The 16,476-nt window shown below is 48.7% G+C and overlaps 7 protein-coding genes across 7 annotated transcripts; 5 read left to right on the plus strand and 2 right to left on the minus strand.

Annotated features, from left to right (window-relative positions):
- Positions 1-13: 13 nt before the first annotated feature.
- N7518_001865 (putative eukaryotic translation initiation factor eIF1a-like protein) lies at positions 14-487 on the minus strand (the record flags this gene model as incomplete). The annotated part of the gene is made up of 2 exons (XM_057182793.1): positions 14-116; positions 177-487. 2 exons carry the CDS (start codon positions 485-487, stop codon positions 14-16), a joined length of 414 nt encoding a protein of 137 aa, XP_057044243.1.
- A 538-nt stretch (positions 488-1,025) lies between these two features.
- On the plus strand, positions 1,026-2,156 carry N7518_001866 (transposase; the record flags this gene model as incomplete). The annotated part of the gene is made up of 1 exon (XM_057182794.1): positions 1,026-2,156. One exon carries the CDS (start codon positions 1,026-1,028, stop codon positions 2,154-2,156), a length of 1,131 nt encoding a protein of 376 aa, XP_057044244.1.
- A 1,340-nt stretch (positions 2,157-3,496) lies between these two features.
- pkcA (protein kinase c) lies at positions 3,497-7,257 on the plus strand (the record flags this gene model as incomplete). Its single annotated transcript, XM_057182795.1, has 9 exons — positions 3,497-3,851; positions 3,931-4,197; positions 4,261-4,845; positions 4,904-5,299; positions 5,358-5,789; positions 5,847-6,405; positions 6,464-6,665; positions 6,727-7,132; positions 7,196-7,257. The coding sequence occupies 9 exons, from the start codon at positions 3,497-3,499 to the stop codon at positions 7,255-7,257; spliced, it is 3,264 nt and encodes a 1,087-aa protein (XP_057044245.1).
- Positions 7,258-7,304: 47 nt separating this feature from the next.
- N7518_001868 (uncharacterized protein) lies at positions 7,305-7,508 on the minus strand (the record flags this gene model as incomplete). Its single annotated transcript, XM_057182796.1, has 1 exon — positions 7,305-7,508. One exon carries the CDS (start codon positions 7,506-7,508, stop codon positions 7,305-7,307), a length of 204 nt encoding a protein of 67 aa, XP_057044246.1.
- A 670-nt stretch (positions 7,509-8,178) lies between these two features.
- N7518_001869 (uncharacterized protein) lies at positions 8,179-10,127 on the plus strand (the record flags this gene model as incomplete). The annotated part of the gene is made up of 2 exons (XM_057182797.1): positions 8,179-8,757; positions 8,862-10,127. The coding sequence occupies 2 exons, from the start codon at positions 8,179-8,181 to the stop codon at positions 10,125-10,127; spliced, it is 1,845 nt and encodes a 614-aa protein (XP_057044247.1).
- Positions 10,128-10,778: 651 nt separating this feature from the next.
- Positions 10,779-12,265, plus strand: N7518_001870 (MATE family efflux transporter; the record flags this gene model as incomplete). The annotated part of the gene is made up of 2 exons (XM_057182798.1): positions 10,779-11,360; positions 11,465-12,265. 2 exons carry the CDS (start codon positions 10,779-10,781, stop codon positions 12,263-12,265), a joined length of 1,383 nt encoding a protein of 460 aa, XP_057044248.1.
- Positions 12,266-12,512: 247 nt separating this feature from the next.
- Positions 12,513-16,475, plus strand: N7518_001871 (tubulin-specific chaperone D; the record flags this gene model as incomplete). The annotated part of the gene is made up of 6 exons (XM_057182799.1): positions 12,513-12,752; positions 12,819-15,321; positions 15,389-15,656; positions 15,714-16,058; positions 16,120-16,285; positions 16,338-16,475. 6 exons carry the CDS (start codon positions 12,513-12,515, stop codon positions 16,473-16,475), a joined length of 3,660 nt encoding a protein of 1,219 aa, XP_057044249.1.
- Position 16,476: the final 1 nt, after the last annotated feature.

A 16,476-nucleotide genomic window follows, 5' to 3' on the forward strand; every position in this document is an offset into this window, starting at 1 on the left:
GAAAGGCGATCATTCAGTCTGATTCGTCCGAGGAAGGCATTTGGCCTACACGAGACTCCTCTTCGTCGTCAGAGTCAGCAGCCAATACAACGGGTTGTTTCACGAATTCCTTAGGCCTGTGGGAAAGCAGTTCCAGTTAGCGAACGAGTCCATGCTTCTTAATCGAAATCACATACCAAAAGCGAGCCTTCCTCCAAGCCTTCTCGTCCCTGACGATATTGACAATTTCCCCTCCAATTTTATTTTCCCGCTCCTCCTGGCCCTTAGTATCGACCACGAGGTACGAACTGCGCTTGATCCAGATAGCCGAGCGGAATCGTGCAGGCAATTCGACGAGCATCTGCTTCTTGTCTGTCTGTTCGACTAGGTAGATGTTGTTTCCGGTAGCTTTGATTGCTCGCACGATCTGCTGAGTGTCGGATAACTCGTCTGGAGGGGTCAAGGTTCCCTCTGCCGTAGCCATCATCTTTCGGCGAGGCGGTCCCATTGTTGAAGATGTAAATTGAAATTTATGGTCACGAATGCAGAGATCGAGTGCAAGAGAAAGTTGGGAACCTTGGAAGGAAATAATTCTCCGGAAATTAACTGATCTTATCGGTGGGGCAGGTTTCCCCTGCCCGCATTTACTCTAGTCGCCTCATAACCTTGGAAGATTGTGCCGGTATGGGATCAAATCAACATTTTGAAGGAGAAGTTTACTCATTCAATGTTCCTCCGGGGGCTTGGGTCTACGGTTATATCTGATCAGGTACAAAATGCGGCAATATTGAATATCCTTCACAAGAAGGCTCCCTTGATCTGCAAGCTTCTCTCTTCCGCCTACCAAGTCGTGGTCCCCCAAGATGAACTAAAGGCCAGGCGTCTCAGACTATAAATTGAATTGAACGACTTTGGACTTGCTAAGAACTCAGTTCGCGATGTACCTCGTGAACTTCGGCAATATCATGGTAGTTTGACACACCGCCTTTCAGAGCCGCCTCGCGTTGTTGTTTAATCTGCATCTTTGTGAGTAGTGTACAGTCAACATGCCCAAGGGTCCCAATTCAACAAATGGACGCGTCTCCAAGACGTCTGCCCCTACTCGGTCATTGAATGAGCCAAATATCGCCGCGTTAGAACGAGAGATCACTGCACCTACTGATCAAGTGCAACTGAACAGCGTTCCGGCTCGTCCAGCTCGTGTAGCTCCCAATTCACTTGATGACGTACAAGAGAACATCTTGATTCAGTGGATTCGGCAGGTGAAGGAGCTATTCGCTCTTCCTATGGGACCCCTCATCACCACAAGCGCAAACCAAATTCTTAACGGAGATGGGAACGACACCACTGTCAGCAAGGCATGGGTTGATCGCTTCATCAAGCGCCTGCCAGATGACCTAAAGCCACCTAAAGCACGATCAGTCAAGAAAAAACGTCTCGATGCATCAGATCAGGAGACCTTGGAACATTGGTATGGACGTCTGAAAGCTGTCATTGCCGGGGTTTCCCCAGAAAATATCTACAATTTCGACGACACTATCTTCCAAATTGGCGAGGGAGTGAAACCCCAAATGGTCGTTACCAGTATGGGATTGGGATTCGCCTCTCATCAAACTAGAACCTACTGTGAATGGATAACCACCATCGAGTGTATTGCCGCCGATGGATGGGCAGCCGATCCATTTATCCTTATTCAAGGCGACCACTATTACGACGAGTGGTTGGAATACGGAGGAGCTCCCGATAAAGCTGTATTCATGGTGAACCCGAGCGGCCGGGTTAACGAGCAGGTTGCGTGCGAGTGGATCGAGTGTTTCCATCGCCAGACCAAAGATCGCACTGCGGACGGTCAATCTCGTCTCCTACTCTTCAGGGGCCAACCTCAATATTTGAGTTACAAGTTCCTCCAGTTTTGCGAGCAACACAAGATCATTCCCTTCAGCTTTCCGCCCAATATAGGACATCTCATGCAGCCTTTTGACGGCAAACCTTTTAAAAATTACAAGCAGTATTGGAGAAGTCAAGGCCTTATTGCTTACATGATTGACGATCCCGATGATGAGAAAACAGCCTTCATCAATGGCCTCCCTAAGATCCGTGAGGAATCATTCAAACCTCAAGTTATCACGGACGCATTTGCCGACAGAGGCATTGTGCCATTTGACCCGTCCAAATAGGTCAACCACTTTGAGAAACCCCCTCCATGATGGCAGACGCGCTGTATTATAGATAGGATTTCACCACCAGGAGAATTATATATGTTTTGTATCCTACTAGGTACTGAGAAAATCAAGATTGGGGTGAATTGGTTTGTTTGGATAGCAGGCGTGGATTATTACGCGTAGTACGCGTGGTATTGGCGCACAAAGGATAAGATATAGGGTCTATTCATTGCGGTTTCACTCGATAACTAGTCCAGCGTACTATGTAGATAGATACCTTCCGTTACAAATGTTCCTGGAACGTGATTAGAATCCGATAATAGGGTGCAATATAGACCGATCCCCTGCTTCATATTATTGTCTCCAGCAGAAGAATGATCTTACATTTCGCCAAAATTATATATCATCACCTCATTCTCATTAGCTGACAAATGTAGGATCTAATGCTCCATAAATCGGGCTGAATCTGCACGATAATGGTAGATGTAAAATTAATGCCCTATGCATTCAATTCGGAGCATTGGCCTTGCAATGTATCTACCGTGTCTTCATCCATTGGCTGTGAAACGAGTGACATCACCATTCTAAGCCGAAAAGACAGAGAGACGACTAAATCATCAGACACCAGGATCTCCCTCAATGTATACAGTAAGGGGTAAGTGGCACGATCTCTGTGCCCGATGAGAAATCTGACAAGGCGGTGACACTTCCAATTACAATATTGTACGGTGAAGTGCCAAGCGTGTCGATCACTGGTCAAAGGCTTCGGAAGTATGTGTGTCCTATACGATGTCGTGTGTCTGTAGATAGCCTACATAGGGAAGAGTATGCCCGATTTGGGCAATCCATAAGCAGGTATCACCACGTACATATGTAGACATAGCTACATGTATCTTAATCTAAGATATAGCCCTAGATATATGCACATGTACCTACTTCGTATGTATGGACTGTTACTACTTTGTGCTCTAACCCGACTTTTCGCCACTTCCTTATCGGAGGTGCGTGGTAGTACGGGCTTCCCCAGTAACTCCCGCGTGGGCTTCTTCCCTGGATCTAATCCATCGGGGAAAATTAAACGATTCTCTTTCTTCTTACCTCCATCGATCTCTTTCTTTCATCTGCTTTTTCCTGGATTTTATCAATTCAATTTCGGCTGTAAACCAACTGGGCGATCATCGCGGGCAGTCTGTCTCACATTTTCCGAAGTGGCATTAGTTACCCGTGCCCGTTGCGCCCCTTGTCAACAACAGCCCCGCGAATACTCTCCCACCAACAACCCACTTTGACCTGGCGCAAGCGCACCCTTGAATTTTGAGCTAGCCTTGCTCTTTGCCCTCGTCAAACCTGTCATCATGGATGGGGACGAGCTGATCGCCTCGGTCTTCCGCAAGATCGAGCGGGAGAAGGCCCTCATCACCGCTGCCAGTAACATGCGGCAGTCGACCGACAATCCCCTCGTGCAACAGAGAGTCGATGCCAACATTCGCGATGGTCGCAAGAATATCGCCTACTTGGAGGAGAAAATGAGGGAATTACAAATTCGCCAGATGAACCAGGAAGGAGGCCCGGCTCCCCCGCCCAAAGGCCATGGCGAAGGTGAACACTACACTCAGGGCGGCTCTGGCTCGATGCCTTCCGGTGCCCCATTCGCCGATCCTCGACCTTATGCTCCGATCCCAAAGGCGCGGCCCAATTACACGAAGCTAGGTACGTTCTTACATCCGTTCGGAAATGCTGCGTTGAGCTTAAATCGCTTGGAATGCTAATATGAATGGCTATGTCTCAGATCTGATCAAGTATGACACTCCGTACCTCGGCCCGAAGATCCAGCTCATGCTGTCCCAATTGGAGTTCAAGCTGAGCGTGGAAATGCAATATAAAGCCGGTATTGAAAAGATGGTCCGCTTGTACCAGGATGAGGGCGACCGGAAGAGCCGAGCTGATGCCGAGGGCCGTCGCATTGAGAGCAACCAAAAGATTCAGCTTCTGAAGCAGGCGCTCAAGCGATACGAGGATCTTCATGTGGATATTGAATCGGGCGATGCGCCAGACGGTATGAGAATATAGCAATTTTGCTACAAGTATAACGCGACATGGTTACTAACTGGTGGTACAGATGAGAGTCTTAGTACTCCGAACATGCGCAAGCCGCTGACGGGTCTGCTGACAATGCGCATCCATGCGGTCAAGGACGTGGACCATGCGGCCAGTTCGCGGTTTTCTCGAGGACCGGAGACATACATTGTCGTCAAGGTTGAAGACACGATCAAAGCGAGGACCAAGGCTACCCGGAACGATAAATGGCTGGACGAAAGCTTTTCCATGGACATCGATAAGGCAAACGAGATTGAATTGACTGTCTATGACAAGGCGGGAGATCGCCCGGTACCAATCGGTATGCTTTGGGTGCGCATTTCTGACATCGCAGAGGAGATGCGTCGCAAGAAGATTGAGACAGAGCTCAACGCATCTGGCTGGGTATCCGCAGATAAGATGGGCGATGGTGGATCCCCTCGACATGACCAGGCTGGTTCTCCTATGGGATCTTCACATGGCCCTGGCTCCGGAGGACGACCAGGCACCTCGGGACACGGTGCACATGGACACGGTGGCGAGAGCTCAAATGCTCCCCCGACTGTGACGATCGATTCATGGTTTGCCCTAGAACCGGTTGGCCGAGTCCAACTTCAAATGAGCTTCGGTAAGCCTAACATGCATTGACCCCCGAAGAAGAGACCCTATGTGCTAACTGGATATAGCCAAACAATTAAAAGACCGCCGTCCCTTTGACATTGGTCTTAATCGTCAAGGTGCCGTGCGCCAAAAGAAGGAGGAGGTTCACGAGAAGCAGGGCCACAAGTTCGTCACCCAGCAGTTTTACAACATTATGCGCTGTGCACTATGTGGAGAATTCCTCAAGTATGCTGCCGGCATGCAATGTGCGGATTGCAAATACACCTGCCACAAAAAGTGTTACCCCAAGGTTGTCACCAAGTGTATCAGCAAAGCCAATTACGAGACCGATCCGGACGAGGAGAAAATCAACCACCGTATTCCCCACCGATTCGAAGGCTTTTCCAACATCTCTGCGAACTGGTGCTGTCACTGCGGCTATCTCCTTCCGTTTGGACGCAAAAATGCTAAGCGCTGCTCTGGTAGGCAATATTACTGACATCGCAGCTTATTTCTAGTCCATGCTGACCTCCTTTACAGAATGTGGTCTTACGTGTCATGCTCAGTGCACTCATCTTGTGCCCGATTTCTGTGGAATGACGATGGAAGCCGCCAACCAAATTCTAGAGACGTTGATTCGTACCAAGAATCATAACAAGTCTGCCTCTGTTAGTTCTGGCCTCAGCAACCGTACCCTTCGAGCAGGCGGTCCCCCGGGGCCCCCTCAAGACAACGCTGCCCTCTCCTATCCCCAGAAACCGATGGAAGGACCCTACGGGTCTATTCCTAGACAACCCTCCGCAGAAGCGGTAAGCGCTGCCACTAACTCCTTCGTAACCCCACAGTCACCAACAGCTGCTGCACAAGCTGCACAGCGCCAACAGATTCCACCGAAATCGCCTCCTGGACCTTCCGCCGCCGCTGCGGCCGCCGCTGCAGCTACCGGGCTACGTAGCCCCCAGCAAGCCCCAGGTATGCAACTTTTGATTATGCGTTGAAGAGAGACTCTTGGTACTAATCAAATCTTAGCTGAAATGGGCCGTCCTATGCTGCCACCCCAGGCACCCCCGCAGCCTCAACACGCCCATTATGACCCGTCCGCTTATGCCAATTTCCCGCAGCAGCCTCCACCCCAGGCTACGGCGGTGCAGCCTGCGGCTTATCCAATGGCACCACCTTCACAGCCCATCCAGCAACAGATGCCCCAACAGCAAGTTGCACCTCCTATCAAGGACGATGCTGCAGCGCAGGCAAAGGCTCGCATTGGATTGGATCACTTCAATTTCCTTGCTGTTCTCGGAAAAGGTAATTTCGGAAAGGTCATGTTGGCTGAAACAAAGAGCTCCCGCAAGTTGTATGCCATCAAGGTGTTGAAGAAGGAATTCATTATCGAGAACGATGAAGTGGAGAGCACCAAGTCCGAGAAGCGTGTTTTCCTAATCGCCAACAAGGAACGTCACCCATTCCTCCTCAACTTGCACGCTTGTTTCCAGACCGAAACTCGTGTCTATTTCGTCATGGAGTATATCAGTGGTGGTGATCTCATGCTACACATTCAGCGTGGCCAATTCGGCCTCAAGAGGGCACAGTAAGTCCTACGCTTAGTCTTTGTTCTTTTACCGGTTGAAAATGCTCACATCTCTCAGGTTTTATGCCGCTGAGGTCTGCTTGGCACTCAAGTACTTCCACGAGAACGGTGTCATCTACCGTGATCTGAAGCTCGATAACATTTTGTTGACCATGGATGGCCATATCAAAATTGGTGATTATGGTCTTTGCAAGGAAAACATGTGGTATGGTGGTACAACTAGCACGTTCTGCGGTACTCCTGAATTCATGGGCCCGGAAGTAAGTGGGATCAGGTTTTATTATGTCTTTCTGCAGTACCGATGAGCTAACTTTGTCATAGATTTTGCTGGACAAGAAGTACGGACGGGCTGTGGATTGGTGGGCGTTCGGTGTCCTCATTTACCAGATGCTTTTGCAGCAGTCTCCATTCCGTGGTGAAGATGAGGATGAAATTTACGATGCCATTCTTGCCGACGAGCCTCTCTACCCCATTCATATGCCTCGCGACTCCGTGTCGATTCTCCAGAAGCTGTTGACTCGTGAGCCCGAGTTGCGTCTGGGTTCCGGTCCCACCGATGCCCAAGAAGTGATGTCTCATGCCTTCTTCCGCAACATCAACTGGGATGATATCTACCACAAGCGGGTCCCCCCGCCATTCATTCCTACAATCAGCAGTCCTACCGATACCAGCAACTTCGACCAGGAGTTCACCAGTGTGACTCCAGTGCTGACCCCTGTACAATCTGGTAAGATCTTTATTATCTGCTTGCTGGGAGATGAATTTTAACTAACCGATCCTTTTTATTTAGTGCTTTCGCAAGCCATGCAGGAAGAATTCCGCGGATTCTCCTATACTGCCGACTTTGCTTGATTCCACCGACGTGTGATCGGGATAATTATTGCTCGCTTGGACACCTGTCACAAGTTGTTGACGAGAGTGTTAATTCGGTTCATGGGGGGTTTAATGCCGACACGTCCGGTTTCTTCAGGGCGCTGCGGGTCCTCCGCCCTTTCCAGCACTTCTCGCTCTTCAAATTGCTTCAACATACCCAATTTCAGTTTCGTTTTTAAGTGCAGGTGTGGATCGGACCTCACTGACATGCTTCGATCGCCGGATACCATGGTTAATGAAACCTTCAGGTTGCTTTTGCTTTCTCGATTTCTTTGTGTGCTTATCTAAATTGCTTGCTCTATTTTTCCCCTCTCGAGTTCTTTTGTTCTGTCTAAGTTTTCTTTCCGACTGGTCGGGTTTATGACTCTATTCTATGTCGGGCATTTGATGTCCAAAAATGGAGAAGGGGCGGGTTCCCATATGGGAATTGTGTGAAGTGGTTTTAAGAGAGTTTGATGAGAAATGACGAAGTTTGAAGATCTATGAAGATAGCGTAGGTCCCTCCAGGGACTCGTGCGCGTTATGTCCGGTTTTATGTTCTAGCGGTTCGTGGTATGAAGAGAGGGAGATACAAATACGAAATAATATATCCCATCTGTCTATTTTGTAGTTGGATCATGGTTTTATATTCACTTACATCTAGATTCACATGTGTCTGCCCCCGCCCCTTCCCGTTGAAGGCTGCCCTACCTCGTTCCTTCCCAAATAGGAAGCCAAACGTGCCTTCCTCTCTTGCGAGAGCACACGTTTTGTTTGTTTACCTTTGTCCTCTTCTCCTCTCCTCTCTTCTTCTCTACTTCTCTTCTTCTTTTCTAATTTACCAAATCTTTTCAAAACTGTTCATCCAACCACTTTTCTTTGTTCCAGAAATAGATCAAGCTACCGAGGTCTATTTGGAAGATGCTGCCAAAGATTGAACGCCTGTTTCGTCGGGGCTATCGGGCCTTGACTAAATCAGCTGAGACCGTGACTTCGAACAACAAAGAGAACCTGCCTTCGGGAAACAAAGAACCCTCGCCCTCGGGCAACAAAGAATACACCCCAAAGGCGAGCCAAGTGCCGTCAAGTTCCCATCCCATCAGGGAATGGCTCAAAAACGTGACACACCCTATGGATGGGTCTCCCGCCAACAATGTGAGACCCAAAGTCGATGGTATTGACTTCTACATCGACTTCTCTGAGACTTCAGAATCGAGATCCACCCCGGCCTGGTTCAACGAGACTTGGGACAACGACCCCGAGATTCGACGTTTCCTGTGGGAGGACAATATTTCCCACGACCAGGTGCCTTCAGGATTCCGTGCAACTCACCACTCCCCCCACGGATCCGACACTATGATCAAATCACTTCCTTCTCCCTCTCTTGCTACCCCGATCCTGCCACAACCGGCGGTTGCACCTACTCCCCTTGACCGTCCTTCCCCGTCGCTCAACACTCTTCCTGACACGATTGTTCAGTTCAACGAACATGGTCAGATTGTAAGTTTTGTCTTTATCTTGGCTTATTATATCACTTTGAACTTAGTTATCTCTCTCTCTCACTAGTTCTTTTCTCACTTACATATTACTGACTCCCATACCAGGCGACCTCAACCCAAGAAACAGCCTTCTTCCCCGAGGAAACAGAGCCTCGGTATCTAGCTAAGCAAGTTAAGCTTGAGCCACAGGATTCTGTAACAAAACGCAAGCGGTCTGAGGACACTGACGTCAATGAGGACGACAAATGGGACTCCGAGCCGCCCACCTCACCTGAATACAAGATTTCTATTGCGAGTGATGGTGGTGACAGCGATATCAGCGACGCTTCTTCCTCACCATGTACGAAGCGAGTAAAGAGAGCTGCTTTGCATCCCTCGGTCAAGAACAGCCGCTCGATTAAGCCCAAAGTCGGAAAGACCAGAAGGAAGAAGAAGAAGGGAACATGGGAATCGGATAGGTCAATGTCTGAGCCAAGTGACCTCGACGAGAGCGAGGAAGAATACATCATTCCGACAGGAGAGCGCGATGAGCTGCTCAATAATAAGCTGACCCGAGAAAGAGCAAAGCGCCTACTTGAAGCAGTAGAACTCCCCCAGGGCCACGACCTGTCACCAGATGAACAGCGGACTGCTCATCAACTTCTTACTCGTGGCTGCATGCCAACTATCCACCGACACTGGGAGAAAGATTTCTCCACCCTTCCAGAGTCACTGTTCTTTTCTGGGAATGATGATGAAGCTCAACGTAACGAATCCAACTTTATCCTTGAAAACGATAAGTGTTCCGAGTTTTACGCCATCCGCGCATTCCAGGAGCTTTTAAAGATATGCGGTAATGTGAGGGACTACTGCAATATCCTTGACATATGTCCTGCAATCTACATCAAGAAGTCAATAGAGAAATACCTGCGCTGGGCATTGAGCGATGCCGGTGTCAGGGTGCAGCCGAACACACCCCCTGTGCACGTTATCTATCGCAAACCTCAGGACGAAGAGCCAAAAGAAGCCTTTAATAAAGTTGCCAAAACATTGGAGGATCTATCGAATACCTGGCAGAGCCAACTCGCTGGATCCCATGATGGTGAAGAAGCCTGGCCGGCATTGATGGGGCTCGTTCTCTGTGGGCCTGTTCTTTCTGTCATCTCTCTGGACACCAATCCCAATCCGCAAACCCTAACACACGGAATCAAGTTCCTTGGTCATTTCGACCTTTCAGATTTCGATAATGATGTCTGGAACACCCTGGCTATCGCGATCATCATCATGCACATCAGAAGGACCGTGACCAAACTCGCAAAGGCCTACGATCACAGGTTTGTGGCCTCGATCTTTGATGGCCCTGCCATGAATTCCCCAGATCCTGACCGTTGATTCTCATCATGTTACCTCGAGATCTATGAGACTCTCTGGCTGAAACTACCTTTAGCATGCCACAAAGAGCTCTCGAAATATATATCAAACAAAGCTTGGGAAGGGAACAGTATCCATGGTCTTCCTCCAGGATTCCTGCGAATTCGAGAGATTAAGTTCATTCAGCCGTGAGATACCCTGCCATAATCATTCCAGTTTTATATGCATATCTTTCCCGGGAATTTTCGAACCCTCGTTGGCAATCTAGCGCTTGAGCCATGTACAATTACTTCACTGAACGACGTGCTATAACCTTTTCCTATACGTAGAACAAGAATAGTCGTGCCTCGTGTCTTTTCCGGAGTTTTTTTTTTATTAGATTCCCCCTTATTGTGCTATGGTAGTAGATGATAGGTTCACAATTACGAATACATGTATGCCAGTGGAGCTCAGTTCATGCCAGACGCAACTATTGCCAACGGAGGTGTCGCGACCAATGCAAGGATTGATTCGTCAAATCTCCACTTTTGTTGTTGAATACTTGTTTTTCCTTTCTGTTTTCAATTTGAACCATTCTTGTCATTGTATCCCAATGAACGCAATCTAAAGAACAATATAGAGTGTTTTTAAGGAATCCGGAGAGCTCCCGGCGCCCTAAAAAAATCTTCCGCGATGATCTCCGAAGACCATGGGGCTATAGAATCCTCCCCATTGCTGCGCAACGTCGACCCAGAAGCGGCAAACAATTCCAAGAAGTCAGGATGGCGACAGGAATTAGCGATTATCTCGCGATATTCGGCTCCCCTCATGGTATCGCTCCTACTTCAACATGCATTGACGGGCTCTAGCATCTTCATGGTGGGCCATCTGGGGAAACGAGAAATCGGCGCCGTGAGCTTGGCCAACATGACTTCCCAGATCACTGGATATTTTGTCTTTCAAGGCCTATCAACATGTTTGGATACGTTATGTCCTCAAGCATATGGCTCAGGGAATTTGACCTTGGTCGGTCTTCACGTTCAACGCCTGACGCTTTTCATGCTCGTCCTCACAATTCCAATCGGGGCTATATGGTGGAATGCGGATCGAATATTTCTCCTCATTCTACCATCTGAAGCCCAGGAGACAGCCCTTCTTGCAGGGCTGTATCTGAAAATTGCCATCGCGGGCGCTCCTAGCTATGCTTGCTTTGAGTCCGGAAAGCGATTTTTCCAGGCACAGGGATTATTCAGTGCTAGTCTGCTAGTTCTTGTAGTATGTTCTACGTTGAATATTTTCATGGGCTGGTTATTTGTTTGGGTATGTTATTCATCCTTAGAACTCCCTCGAGCCATCCACTGATATCCCTTCTTTTCCAGAGACTGCAATGGGGCTTCATCGGTGCGCCTATCGCTGTTGCGGTCGCAAATAGTCTTCTACCTGTCTTTCTGGCATTCTACGTCATCTTCATTAAGGGCTCTGAGTGCTGGCACCCCATTTCTGCCGAGATGTGGCGAGGCTGGGGTCCAATGTTGAAGCTTGCTATACCGAGTTGGCTAATGATCGAAGCCGAGGTCCTCGCGTGGGAAATCATGACACTCATTTCGTCCCATTTAGGTGCGACCGAGCTCGCAGCCCAGGCTGCTATATCGACCCTTTCAGACTTTGCCTTTCAAATCTCATTTTCCATCGCTGTTGCTGGTGGCACACACATTGCCTATCTGATTGGAGCAGGTCTCCTACAGCGTGCAGCAACATCAGCCAAAGTCATGATTTTTGCTGCCTTCGGTGCTGGCATAACAAATATGCTTGTGGTTCTTGCTCTGCGGAGAGTCATCCCTGGCTTATTTAGTGATATTGGCGAGGTCTGGCACTTGATCTTCTTCTTGCTTCCAGTGGGTGCCGTCCTTCAAATTCCTGACGCCGTGGCCACTTCCCTCAATAGCTTGCTGCGGGCTGTGGGACGACCAGATTTGGGTAGTTATGTTCAGCTCTCGATCTACTACCTCGTAGGATTGCCCCTGGGCATTGCTTTGGCATTTGGCCTAGGCTGGAGCGTTTTCGGGCTATGGTGTGGAATTTTTATCGGCCAATCGATCATTGTGTTGATCGAGGGTTTTTATTTCTGCAAAATGGTGGACTGGGCGAAGGCATCCCGAGAAGCGGTAGAGCGGATGTGATCATGGAGAGCTTCAGCCACGGAACATATCATATCATGCACGAAGAATATAAAACAACAAGCATCGGCCTTATTATGTTTTTGGTTAGATGTCTTTTTCTCATAATATTCTCTTAGAGCTCGATGGGAAAAAGTACATACCGTACGCAGGTCTCTCCTAAAGGTTCTTGATCTCTTGTCTGCTCGTAAATCTAGAAGAATTCGTATGGTGAGCGAAATAGCAAACCTTTTATATACTTAGGCGTCACATGACCGGTCCCGCTGTTGACGCTATTCCCAACACCGCAATCTTCAACTGCATCACCCAGCATTCCACCATGGATGCCGCCGAGGATCGAGACGTGAAGCTTCAACGGGCCTCTGGGGATTTGGTGTCCGAGTTTTCGGCAAAGCTGCCCTTGCTATTGTGGAGAGCTCAAACTGGGACTCCCCTCCGCACCCCACGTAAATGGGCGCAGGCCACCAAAACAGAGAAGCTTGTTAGCCTTGTAAGACGCACCACATAGCTCCCTCTTGATTATGTCTCTGTTTGCATTTACTGATGATATCTGCAGCTTGAACCCTTTCAAGAGTGGCCTCAACTCTTAGATCCACATTTGCAGACATTGCTGCCTCCTTTAGTGGACGCTTTTCTAGCATATCTGATCAAGCACCGCACCCAGTATGGCTCTGTTTCGCCGAAGTCATCCCAGGCAGGAAAATTATATCCCCTGCCAAGGGCTATCTGCAGGCTACTTTACACTTTTTGCAAAGTCCGTGGCGTCAAAGTGATTAGCAGGTTCTTGAACAATGAGCCGAAATATCTTGATTCAATGATTCGGGCCTTCATCGAATGGGATGCGGTCCGGCTATCCAATTCCGAGGAATTGGTCGAATCTAACACCCAGCGACTCATCTGGGAAGAACGCTATGTGATGCTGGTCTGGCTTTCACATCTTCTGCTTGCTCCTTTCGACTTGTCTTCTTTATCATCAGATAACATTCCGGTGCCCTATGACAATCTGCAACAGTTGGATTGGCTACCATCTGAGACTCCTATGGTTGCCAAGTCGGTTCTTTCCTTGTCGTTGCACTATATTGGTGCATCGGGCAAAGAACGCGAGGCAGCGACAGCGCTTTTGGCACGATTGGCTTTGCGTGGAGACATGCAAGCTCTCGGTATGCTTACAGGTTTGACGAAGTGGGCGTTCGCTACAATCCAGCCGACGGAGAATGTCGAACCACCGTCTGTCTATACTTGTATTGGAGTGCTCACATTCATTGCTCGCTTGGGCGCATCCGGCCAGGTAGAAGACTTTGCTCCATTGATCAATTATGTCTTCCAGCAGACTTCCGGTGTATTCCAGGGGAATTCTCCAATATCTACGACGATTCAGTCTTCGGCGTTGGCGAGAAAAATTGTTGTCAAGATCATCCGCAACATCACAGCCATGGCCTTGTCTTTGAATGAGCGAGGTGACCGCCACATCACGGATGATCAGTTATCAACCATATTGGAAGATGCAATCGATCATTTCTTGGTCTCTTTGGCCGACAAAGATACGCCTGTGCGATTTGCCGCGAGTAAAGCACTCAGCATTATCACATTGAAATTAGACCCTGAAATGGCGACTGAGGTCACCGAGGCGGTCATTGGCTCGCTGGGGGAGAACATCCTCTTCGAAACTGACGATGGCTCCCTCGTGACTCCGTTTGAAGCACGGAAGATTGGCACACACACCCTGAAGCGTAATCTCAGTGCAGTCGATGCCCAGCGATGGCAAGGATTAATCCTGACACTGTCACATTTACTTTTCCGCCGGGCACCTCCTATTCACCAACTCCCTGAGATTCTTCAATCACTTGTGTCTGGTTTGTGCTTCGAGCAAAGGTCTTCTACTGGTGGCTCTGTGGGAACTGGTGTTCGAGATGCGGCATGTTTCGGTGTTTGGGCCATGTCCCGAAAGTATACAACACAAGAACTTCTGGCATTGCAACCCCAGGTAGTGGTGTCACAATATGGCAAGAAGGAGGTCGATGTTCTGCAAAAGCTGGCCGTGGAACTCATATGTGCTGCCTGTATTGATCCATCTGGGAACATCCGACGTGGGTCGTCTGCTGCGCTACAAGAGTTGATCGGCCGTCACCCCAATACCATTGCGGAGGGCATTCCCCTCGTGCAGGTTGTGGATTATCATGCCGTCGCAAGACGTTCTCGTGCACTAATTGATGTTGCTAAAGCAACAGCCTATCTGGATCTGATTTACTGGAGTCCGCTTCTTGAGGCTTTGATGGGTTGGAGAGGTATTGGTTCTCCAGACGCCGAGTCTAGAAGACATGCGGCTAAGTCTATTGGAACTTTGAGTACTCAAGAGCTATTCAAAACCATGAATCTGGTCCTAGATAAATTGCTGCAAATGTTCTCCAGCATCTCTCGGCATGATGTAGAATCACGACATGGCTGTCTGTTATCTATTGCTGCCACGGTCGATGCCTTTACCTCACAATGGGAAACATCAACGGAGAAGAGAGATACCCCTGAAGCCAGGGCTGTTTCATCTCAAGTTGCCAATATCTGGGATATCTTTGGTTCTGCGTCAAGCCCTACCGATGATGACTTGACCTTACATACTTCACGCCCCGAGTTGACAGCAGAGGCATCATCTTGCTTGATCTCCTCACTCTCTCGGTCTACCACCATAGCAGGTCTGGTTCAACCTTCAGAATCACTTCTGAACCGAACACTGCACATTCTCTCCCTCTGTGTTTCTCGAAGTGATGATATCTCGATTGAAGCATCTTCGACTGCCTTGGCACAGCTGTTCCCTCTCCTATCTCCATCAAAGCAGGAAGAAACTGTGCGTACCTGGTTCTCTCATCTCCGTGATTCATGGAGAATGCCGACGGGCCGTGGTCAAATTCTAGCACTCGGTACAGTGTTCAAGCAACTCGGAGCACAGAGTGATGTCCAAGAAAACATCGTCACCGAGATTCTTCATTACACCGGGAAGGAAGAAGTCATCGAGAAAAGGGTTGCAGCTGTCAAGTGCCTGGCCACCGGTATCTTGCCATATATGGGTAATACTTCTTGTTCTCTAGCTGGTACGAAAACAGGCTGACAAGATCTTAGCTACTACTGATACAGTTGCAAGCAACTTTGTCGATTTCTTGAATGATTACACCACTGACAGACGAGGCGATATTGGATCTCTTATCCGAGTCGAGGCAATACAAGCAGTCGGCATCTTACTTCGAGGACAATTGGAAACAACATCACGCCCACCACTTATTCAAGATCTGGTTGGGTGTCTTTGCCGCCTTGCATGCGAAAAGCTCGACAAGGTCAGACTACAAGCATGGCTCTCTCTGCAGGACTTTTGGGAATCAGCAGGGGACCTACCCCCACTTGAAAGGTAATCGATTACCTTGCCAATAACGCAACTATTTCAGGATGGTCCTAACAGAAACAGGAAATTCGAGCACTTCAGTCATGTTTCATCACAAGAGTACTTTGCTCAGTTACTTACTTTACAGGATGTTGACTGGCTTCGTCTTCCTTTGTTACAAGGACTTGCTACCTCTGCTATCTCGGGAGCAGAAGGTCTCGTCCGAGCATCTCGCTCGGCTCTGACCCAGTTCCTCAATTCCCAATCTCAATCCCGACGCCAGGAGATATTGATGGTCTTCTTGCAGGATCTTTCCACAGTTCTAGATGACAACCTCCAAGATGACCGTTTTGCCATTCCTGCAGTCGAGTTTGTTGCATTCTTGATTGATAGCTACATTCCTGTTATCCCGGAAGCCCCAGACCCAAGGTTTGTGAACTTGTCTTCGTTGCTTATATATCTACATCATCCCCTGACATCTTCTTTCTAGTTTCCGAAAGTTGTTCACGCTAGTCCAGAAAGCACATTTCAGATCCGCAAATATAGCTCGATTGGAAGCTGCAGTCAAAGTCTATGCTGCATTATCAAGGATTGACTCGTTACGAGGTGGTGTTTTGAAGAAGATGACCGGATTGCTTTTGCATCCTTTCCCAAAGGTACGTTAGATCTCATACCTATGGATTTACGGTACTGACAGCTGGGTTTTAGGTCCGATCAACCGCTGCAGAATACCTGTTTGTTGTGACTGACTCTGAGATTGTCAAGTACGAAGACTGGTCTGCTTCGCCTAAACAGCTGAAGCCCCAGGTGGATAATTTGAAGGTCGCTTTGTCTTTGGAGGGGTAGC

Source organism: Penicillium psychrosexuale, assembly GCF_028828465.1.
Source record: "Penicillium psychrosexuale strain IBT 29551 chromosome Unknown utg000002l, whole genome shotgun sequence".
NCBI lineage: Eukaryota > Fungi > Ascomycota > Eurotiomycetes > Eurotiales > Aspergillaceae > Penicillium > Penicillium psychrosexuale.